This window comes from Neltuma alba, unplaced genomic scaffold (assembly GCF_004799145.2).
Source record: "Neltuma alba isolate B1F8T4 unplaced genomic scaffold, ASM479914v2 tig00004866_pilon, whole genome shotgun sequence".
Lineage (NCBI taxonomy): Eukaryota > Viridiplantae > Streptophyta > Magnoliopsida > Fabales > Fabaceae > Neltuma > Neltuma alba.
In genome coordinates, this window is record NW_021633889.1 from 221,411 (window position 1) to 231,162 (window position 9,752).

General features: G+C 35.2%; 2 protein-coding genes across 2 annotated transcripts; one reads left to right on the forward strand and one right to left on the reverse strand.

Annotated features, from left to right (window-relative positions):
- The first annotated feature begins 1,116 nt into the window (after positions 1–1,116).
- On the forward strand, positions 1,117–1,655 carry LOC114746030 (photosystem II 5 kDa protein, chloroplastic-like). The gene has a single exon (XM_028934215.1). It carries the CDS (start codon positions 1,195–1,197, stop codon positions 1,516–1,518), a length of 324 nt encoding a protein of 107 aa, XP_028790048.1. The 5' UTR covers positions 1,117–1,194; the 3' UTR covers positions 1,519–1,655.
- A 1,830-nt stretch (positions 1,656–3,485) lies between these two features.
- On the reverse strand, positions 3,486–8,068 carry LOC114746025 (sulfite reductase [ferredoxin], chloroplastic). Its single transcript, XM_028934206.1, has 8 exons — positions 7,766–8,068; positions 6,483–7,262; positions 6,109–6,405; positions 5,279–5,476; positions 4,647–4,781; positions 4,444–4,560; positions 4,197–4,355; positions 3,486–4,073 (listed from the first exon to the last, which is right to left on the reverse strand). Exons 1-8 carry the CDS (start codon positions 7,931–7,933, stop codon positions 3,867–3,869), a joined length of 2,061 nt encoding a protein of 686 aa, XP_028790039.1. The 5' UTR covers positions 7,934–8,068; the 3' UTR covers positions 3,486–3,866.
- Between the last annotated feature and the right edge of the window lie 1,684 nt (positions 8,069–9,752).

The window sequence follows — 9,752 nt, forward strand, 5'->3', positions numbered from 1 at the left end:
CAAAACGATAATATGTTTATTTCTGTCCCACATGAGCTTCATGCATATTAGCGGGGATATAATCCGCTAGGTATAATTGGCGTATTTAATTATTCTTTTGTTATTGATACTGTTAAGGGTAAGTCCATGGAGCACTCAAGTAATTCTTTTCAAGATATTTTCAGATACTAGAGGTGAATATATCTCTTAACAAAAATTTGAATCTTTATTTATCATATTATGAAAAATTATCTCCTTCTGCAAAATTTAACTCCCATTAGTAATCTCAATACTTTTTAGGGAAAATTAGGGATAAATCCCTCATTGAAAATTTAATTGGAAAATGGGACCGAGGATGATTGATTGCACAAGGAAAGATTAATTGCACACAAAAGATGATAAGTTGCACAAAGAAAAGATAGTTTGCACAAATTATTTTTGGATACAAGGAATTAGTTTGCACATAGGGAAGATGACTTGCACATAAGATTATTTTATTTGTACAAAGAGAAATTGAGTTGCACATCGCACAAAGGAAGATCATTGCACACAAGGGAAGATAAATTACACATAAGGAAAGATAAGTTACATGCACAAGAAGTTAAGTTGCACAAAATCTTTAGGTTCTATTTGCTAATTAAATTTTCAACAGGAATTTATCCCCAATTTTTCCGGCTTTTTATGTGACACTGAAAGTCTAAGAACCAGAAGCCCATTAAGAAGTCAAAGAACCAAAAGGTTCAAGAGAATATTTGGGCTTCAATTTACTACATTCAGGGCCCAAATGATTGAGTCTTCTATTTAAGTTATTTATTTGACATATTATTTTGGGTACTAAAATTCCACTGCGCATTTTAGGATGTTTTCATTCCTGAATTATTTGCAAACTATATTTGTGTTACTCTACCTAAATGTAAATCTTTTGCGCTGCCCCAACCCCCAGCTAGAGACTTCCAGGTCCATCAATTTTTGTTCGATTTGGTGATGAAAAGAAGGGAAACAGAAGCCATCCATTCTCCTTCAGATAAAACTGCGCTACACGTGGCAGAAACCCAATGGAGGAATCTATTGATCTAGATAAGGAAACGGATTGTGTCCTTTCTAGTAACCCCAGCTCGGACGATCTTTAATTTAGCTTCCTCTTATTCCCTTCCTACTTTGACACATTTTTCGCAGAACCTGAAGAACTGTCCCGCACTTGGCATCAGAGCAACAATGGCTTCCATGACCATGGCTGCTTCATTCATGGGTGGTGCAATGACCAAAAACCCCTCATCTTCAACCCCTCGCAGGAGCCTCATAGTGGCCAAAGCCACAGAGGGCGAAAGGGTCAGTGTGGAAGCCATGAAGAGCAGAAAGGAAGAAGGAGGTAACAGTGGAAGGAGGGATCTGGTGTTTGCTGGCGCAGCTGTGGCTGCATGCTCCATCGCCAAGATTGCTTTTGCTGAAGAAGAGCCTCAGCGAGGAACCCCAGAAGCTAAGAAGAAATATAATGCTATTTGTGTCACTATGCCTACTGCTCGTGTTTGCCGCAAGTGAATGAATTTAAGTCATTTTGCCTTTTCCATTTCTCCTCGATCACTGTTATTTCTAAGAGCTTCATGTACAATACTATTATGATCATGTAATCCAACTCTCTCTTTCTCATTCTGCATAATTGTGTCTTCTTCCAAATATGAACTATCTGCTTAATCTTCTTACATCCCCCCCCCCCGAGTTTTAATTTTTCCTCTTATGATCATAGAATAGGTATTATATGCTTCTGGGCTCTTCAAAACTTGTGCAAATTTTGTACAATCTTCTGTAATTAAATCCTGATTCCGCCCCAGTTCACAGAACACAAGTTTACCATAGTAAATGTTTGTTTCCAGTGTCTTCCAAAGGTTACATCAGAGAAGTTATCAGCTTAATTTGATTTGAAATCTTCAGAATCGCTTATGATTGCCTTTTATGGTATCATTGACAAAAAGGAAAATACAAACTGGGGCGAAACTGGGAAAGCAAAGAACAGGGAGAAAGATTGATGAGGAAATTTTGAACTTGTTTGGATTCTTGTTTCGAAAACAATTTTCTATTTTTATAAAATCAAAGCCAAAAAAATTAAAAAAAATTGTTTGATAATTTGTTTCTAGTTGATTGTTTTGATAGAAAAAAGTATTCCTTTAATTCTAAATATAAATCCCTTATACTAGTATGTATAAAGATTTTATATTTAAGACCGAAAGAGTAATATGTTTTAAAAAACTAAAAAATCAAAACAATTTTTAGATGTTTCTTTGTTTTTGTTGTTGAATTTTTTATTTTGAAATATTAGAGAAAATTTTTTTTCTCCTCATTCACCGCCTGCTACATATCACTTTCGGTGGTGGACACTCTTTGCCAAATGTGATTTTTAAAAATAATATCCTTTTTTTTTGTTCATTTATTCTCAAAACTTTTTGTGGAAAACAACTTGATAAAATCATTTTCAAAAAATAAAAAATAAAAAACAGAAACAAACAAGCTTTTTATTTCTTTTCAGATTGGTCTGGCACGTAGATTTGAAGTCATTGCAGTGCAACACTTTGGAATTGGTTCTGTAAATTTAGGAGGTGTTTGGAAAACATCGTTTTTTAAAAACATTTTTTCACAAATCGAAATAAACTCCTCCACATATTTACTTTGTATACCATAAAATCACTTCTAAAAACATGATTTGGTTTTTATCCAAACACTTTTTTACGGTCAATAAAACACTACAGGGTAAACCATGCCTTTCTAGGTTTAAGAGAGCCTGATCCGTCCCTAATCATGTACAAAGTACAATTTGATTTGGGTGACTTGCATCACATTCAAGAGAATTCAATACAAATAGTTTTTTAAAAAGTTTTTTAATTATAATTTATGAAATACAAAATAAATATATAATAGAAGTTTTATATTAGTTTACGTAAAATATTATTTTAATTGTGATTCAAAATAAAACTTTAAATTTATTAAAATAAACAAATATCAAAATAAGGGGAAAATGTTATTAAAATATAAACTGTTTATATCTGATTTGTATATGACCAATGTAAACAAAATTAAGCAGCACTTAAACCATTAACTTATAAATGATATATAATTTAATGTTGTACAAAGATATTTCAGAGACATCATATGACATTTATTATAATTAGCTAATTTAATTGGCTTCTTTGATTTTTCAAATTAGTCAAGTAAGATGTGAAAATAGATCTTTAGACGCCGGTTTTCTAGTCTCTCCACTTAACCTAGAGAAGCAATATCCTCAGACAAATGGTCTTTCAAGCAAACTCAAATCTTGGGCTTATTTTATTCAGCATCTTAAGCCTTTGAAGCAGATCAAACACTAAAGAAAAAGAAAAACCTAAACAAGAGAATGTTTTACATAATCCCGCCCATCATCATCCCCTAGACAAGCATATCAATGTTAGGTCATTTATACGCCTTTGTTGATGCGGTTCCCTAGTTAGTTTCTCTTGGGTAGAAAATAGACTGAAAAGTTGAACATAAATTTGGGAGAACCATCAACATAAATGGCATCTTTCAGGCAAAAACCAAAAGCTACCAGTGGACAAAAGCTTATCTGCAGCACTGATTAGTAGTGAACATGTTACAATAAACAAATCCTGTAACACATGGCCTTATTGAAGCAAGAACCAAAACTGAAAAACGCTTCCCTAACCGGATAAGTGGCAAAAAGAAAAAAAAAAAAAAAACCCAAGCTGTCATGTAAATATAGGAGAAGACAAGCACCCAAAATTTTGATACAAAATGAGACTGGCTAGTTTAACTGTTACAGGACAGCAACAGCTCAGAGAATTGTAGGTTATGGCCATTCATGTATCAACCTTTCACTGCATATGCGTTCCTTGGCCAAGGAGTCATTCACTTTTTCCATTTTGCTGGCTTGCAACAAAGTTCCGAACAACTTCCATGGCCAACTGATGTGCGTTCTTGTTCTGAAGCTTGGCCAATTCATCCATTGCTTCATATGTCTCTTTGTCCGCAAAAAGCTTGAGGTTGTAGCGTGCTGGTACTACCGGAAGACCCTCCCATTTGGTTACCAATTCTTTGAGCTTTTCAAATCCCTAGAAACAGAAAATGGTGATGCTTAACCCCAAATTTTACTCTAACCACCCTATAACTAACAAGAAAGAAATGGAAGCATCTAACCCTAGAGATGTGGAAAGAAAGAAGGCTTCAAAACTCACCATGCGCCATGTAAAGTCGCCAAATGATTCTTTGGATTGCCTCTTGCGCTTCCAATGATAAAATAAAGGTTCCAGAACCTTTTCAAGGTCTTGAACTTTTACTTTATCCATGAAAGTTTGAGCTAAAGCTGTTTGATTTGGCTTTCCTCCAAGCCAAATCTGCATTAGCAGGGAGGGAAAAGTGAATTCGATATATCTTAGAAATTGTCTGCCAACTGTAAGCAGGAAAACCCATGGATCAACATACCTGATAGCTGTTGGGGCCATCACCAACCAGTCCAAGTTCAGCCATGTATGGTCTAGCACATCCATTAGGACAACCAGTTACCCTCACAACAACAGACTCACTATACTTCAGCCCAACCTAAATCACAAGGAGAAAGCTTTTTATAAAGAATCCTGAACTTTGAGCCATACTATCAATTGTTAAACCTCTATTGGCTCCGGTACCTTCTCAAAAACTGCACGAATCCGCTTGAGAATGTTGGGTATCCCACGTTCAGCTTCAGTAATTGCCAGTGGACAAAGGGGTAAAGCAGGACAAGCCATGGCTGTTAAATTGAGGGGATCTACATATCTAGGTTGCTGTTCAAAGCTAACAGGTCAGCATAGACACATTATGACAACTGACAAAACTAGGGCAGCATCAAATAAATATAAGTCCCCAAATAGATAACAGAAAAGATAGGGAAAATAAAAAGAAAAAATTGGAGAAAACTAACAAGAGAATTTTGATCATTCCTTGTATGATTTGTCAAATGCCAACCTCGGGTTATAGACCTTCCATTTATAATTAAAGACTTTCTGATAATCAAAGTTTAAAAGTAGTTTCATTCACAGGAGCATCGCAAAAGAATCAACATATTAAAACAGTAACATGGTCCATCCGTTACAAACACTGTACAAATACTTAAAACATACTAAATTAAGACGGGAAACATTGCCATGAAGACATGTCATTTGAAGTTAATGAGCTAAGTAGAGAAGTACTTGGCATACAAATATAATTCAGCAATAAAGCGATCAGGCTGATCTTTATTTTCAAGAGATCATATAATTCAAGCAAGCTGTAAAATCCTCACCAGCAGACCAGCTTGGGCAAGAACTGAAGTGATGGGCCGTTTCCATGCAGCAAGAATATCAGTCAAGATGATGTTTTGGTTTGGAGTAATCCTAACATTCAAATTGTACTTCTCAATAACTTCCCGCAATGTCTTCTTCATATTGCCAGCAATACGACCATTATCAACGTGAAGTCCACAAAATAAACTGCCATCACCCTGCCAAAAAAGGAAGTTAACAAATGAGCCTGTGATGCTGATGGAATGAAACAATCGTTTAGGCAAACTGGCAAAAAAATCATCATCAACGGTTGTCAGCTAAAGAGTACTTAAGGACTTAAAAGAGAGGTATGAATGTAGTTTTCTCATACAGCATAATTTGGTCACATCTCTAAAGAGTTATAACTTACATCATACAAGAAATTAGTAAAACCTACACCATATTGAACTTGAAGCTTTAAATTATATTTAATTAAACTGCTTGATGTTATTTTATTAACATATTCAATATTATAAATGGCATGCCCCCACAAGGCAAACAGGATTGAAACAACTTTGACTTTGTCAGATAGGAAAGCTCGAGATGAAACATGCTTTGTCCTCGTATCAGATATGAGATTTGATTCCAAAATGAGGACATGGAACATATCCAATACTCTAGACCATTATTCTCTAATCAAGCAAGTCAACCACAATATGGATGGTGTTGATTAGCAAAAACGTAACATATTAATATTGCATGCCAATCATACAACTTTCCCAGAATACTAATAAAGGCATCAGATATTAGCCACTCATCTAAGGAACCAGCCTAAGGCATCAGATATAATCCACTCATCTAAGGAACCAACCTGCTCATGCCAACCCAGATAACCTTTGAACTCCCAATCAGGCAATTCACGGAAAGGTTCAAATTTCTTGCCATAATATTGCTCAACTACACTTCTGAACTTTTCAATTCCCCATGAGCTGACCAAATATTTCATTCTACTATACTTACGGTCATCTCTTCTTCCATTTTCTCGTTGTGTAACAACAATTGCTTTCACTGCATACAGAATATCCTCTTTAGGCACATAACCTAGAGGTTCAGCCAAACGAGGAAAAGTTGCTTCCAGCCTATGTGTTCTTCCCATCCCCCCACCAACCTGCAAGCACAATCACAGGAAAAAAATCAGCAAAGGCAAGAGAACTTTTGTTCAACAATCATTTTATTTCAACTTACATATATGTTGAACCCCTGAGGCTCCCCTTTGTCATCAGTCACAACAACAACGCCAATATCATTTGTAAGAATATCCACTGAGTTATCGGTTGGCACTGTAACAGCAATTTTGAATTTCCTTGGCAAGAATTGAGTTCCATAGATAGGCTCAGGGGACTCTGGGAAATTTGTCCCATGAGAGTTATCATTGCGTGCCTGCACAACTTCAGGAGGTTCTGCAGACATAATCCTTTCCCCATCTACCCACATATCATAGTAGAAACCAGACTGAGGGGTCAACAGTGCAGCAATGTTTTCAGCTGTCTGCTGTGCAAACAGGTAATCTTTCCTAACAAGTGGAGCAGCAGGAGCAAGAACATTTCTGTTTAGGTCACCACATGCACCAAGTGTTGATCCCATATTCTTAATAATGGTGCTCATAACCGTTTTAAGGTCCTTCTTGAGAACGCCATGAAGTTGAAATGTTTGTCTTGTGGTCAATCGAAGTGTTCCAATTCCAAACTGATCAGCAAGATCATCCATGGTCAAGTAAAGTCTGTTTGGAACTTTGCCACAAGGGTTTTTAGTACGTAGCATGAACGAGTACGATCTTGTACCACGCTCATCTCTATTATACTGTTGATAGCTACCATGGAACTTGATCAACTGTGTGGCAGCTTCATTTATATTAGGAGCATCGGTCAGCAATTCCTCATTAAGAGGATACCGTATGTAATTACTTTGCTCTTTCAACAATTCAACCTTGCTGCGCTTCTCTGTGGCAGTTTCAACCTTCGTCGGCTGCAGAGAAATTACAAACACTATAAGGTGATTATTCAAAAAAAAAAAAAAATTCTGATCACAATGGGACCACAAACTTTGGCAGCAGGAGCATTCAATTAATGAGATGAGTTCGAACTAAATTCTTTTAAGCTTAAAACTGGCGAAATCTCTTGGTGATACTGATAAAACTATCACATCTATAACTTCAATATTCAAATTTAGATTTCGAGCAAGCGATCTTTTAATCATTCGATTTTATAACTGGGGAAAACAGAAGCACAAACAACCAACACTGGGGGGGGGGGGGAAAAAGCAAAGACAAAAAAACTGTCAGCCATTTCGCTTAGATTGCCGTGCGAAATTAAAGCTGAAAACAGAGCTTATTACGCTCATAAGCCTACACTTTCTCAGCTTCCAAACAGTCCATCGATCAAAATTAATAAAGGAGCAAATTTCAGCTTCATGTTTTTTTTTTCAAGGAAAGAAAAAAAGAATGATTAAAGTCATCAATGGAATCACACCGTGGACACAGCGCGGATGAGGGAGCGAGTGGAAGAGAGAACGGAAGGAGCATGGACTGTGCGAGTGAGAGCAAGAGAGTTTGCAGTCCTCAAGCCATGGAAGCTCGGAATCTGAACCTTGGGGTCCTTCAGAACAACAGGTTTCGCAGCTCCCAACGACGTCGTCATCCCCCGGAAAAAATCCCCCAGCAGCCCAGCGATGGATCAAGATCCAGCAAGAGGCAACTCCACAACGAAAATGGAAAGAGGGTTTTGTCTGCGTCAGTGTCTCAGAACACAAACGAACGGTGTGCGAGCAGCGCACCACGATTGGCAGATTAATAAAGTGGAAGGGATGCTGGCTGCCGATGCTGGATGGTTTTAAAATATTGTTTGTTGTGACTGTGAGGGCGAATACACCCGCACATGGAAATTCCGAATAATGTGAATTAATGGTTTAAAACACATACCACCTCCAGTAATTAATATATGATATCGTTTGATTTTTATTTTAATCTTAAATATAAGATTTTAATCCATTTTATCTGTGATATTTATATATTTTTTTCAAAATAGTCTTTCTAACAATAGTAGTTCTAGCGAGTACATTTGATTAGCAAGAATATTTTAGGAAAGACAATACTTATTTATGATAAATAACTAACTTAACTTCTTTCCTTAATCTCCTCAAATTAGTCAACTAGTTTTTATAATTAGAATAGGAAGTAATATTAAAAATAGTTTAGTGTCAAAGATATGTAATGGAATATGAGGAGTTCGATAATTATTTATGAGGGACAATTAAATGTGAGAAGTATGAAATTAATGCAACAACAAAAAAATTCTGACCTGGAAAGAATAATGCAAATTTTAGTAAGAGTAAAGATGGGAAGCTGATAAATTTAATTAGTTAGCCGTTTTTAGCTCCCTTCCTTAATCATGTGAAATTAGTTAAACATGGCTTAATTTTTACAATTACAGATTTTATTATGAAAAATTGCTAAACAAAATAGATTATTGCATGATTTAATTGTCTAAATATACGTGAAATGAAAAAGAAATATTCTTTAGTTATACTCTTCCGGTCTTAAATATAAGACCTTTATATACACTAATATAAGAGTTTTATATTTAGGACCAAAGGAATATATAGACTATCTTGTTGGCCAACCTAAAAGACACTTACACTTAAGGATATATTACTTCTAACTCAAGATATGTTGCATCCCTTCAAAACGAGTTATCTTTTTCACAATAAATTTTACTGAGGAGGATTTCGAGCAATTTTTCCTTTCATAACTTATTCTGATATATTAATACTGCCTATGATCCCAATTAATTTGACTTTTAATTTAATTCTAAATATAAAATTCTGATTCAATTTATCCTTCAAATTTATTCATTTTTAAGATAATCTTTGTAGTAGTTACACATATTAAAGATTCTATCACATAATAGTTTTAACTAATACATATAATTAGCAATAATATTTTAAAAAAGACAATATATATTCATCATAAATAAATAATTAAATTTATTTTTTTAATTTATTTAAATTAGTTAACTGAGTTTTATAAAAACACACGTGTCCTCACGTCCATATTTGAGGACAGTTAAAGAAGACGTTTTGGAGTACTATTGAGTAATGGGCTGGACTATGACTCTTGGTGATAATAAGAATATGTGCACTCTTTTTGCTTTTTGGATACATTTAAGAACATATTCTTGTGGTGTCGTATCTGATAGTGCCCCGTGGGGTCACAAGGGTCCTCGTGTGTGACGCGAGCGCCTTCGTCTGTGTTTAATTTTTGTGTCAGAAGTTCTATCTCACGCGCCGCACACGTCCGTGATGCCTACGACATTGCCATTATCTTACACAATTTTAATAGAGGTAATTAAGAAATTGATGTTAATTCTATGTATAAAATTTATTTTAAATACTTATTAATTATTTTATATTAATTTTATTGATATTTTTTAATTATAATCAAAAATAAAATGAGGAAGA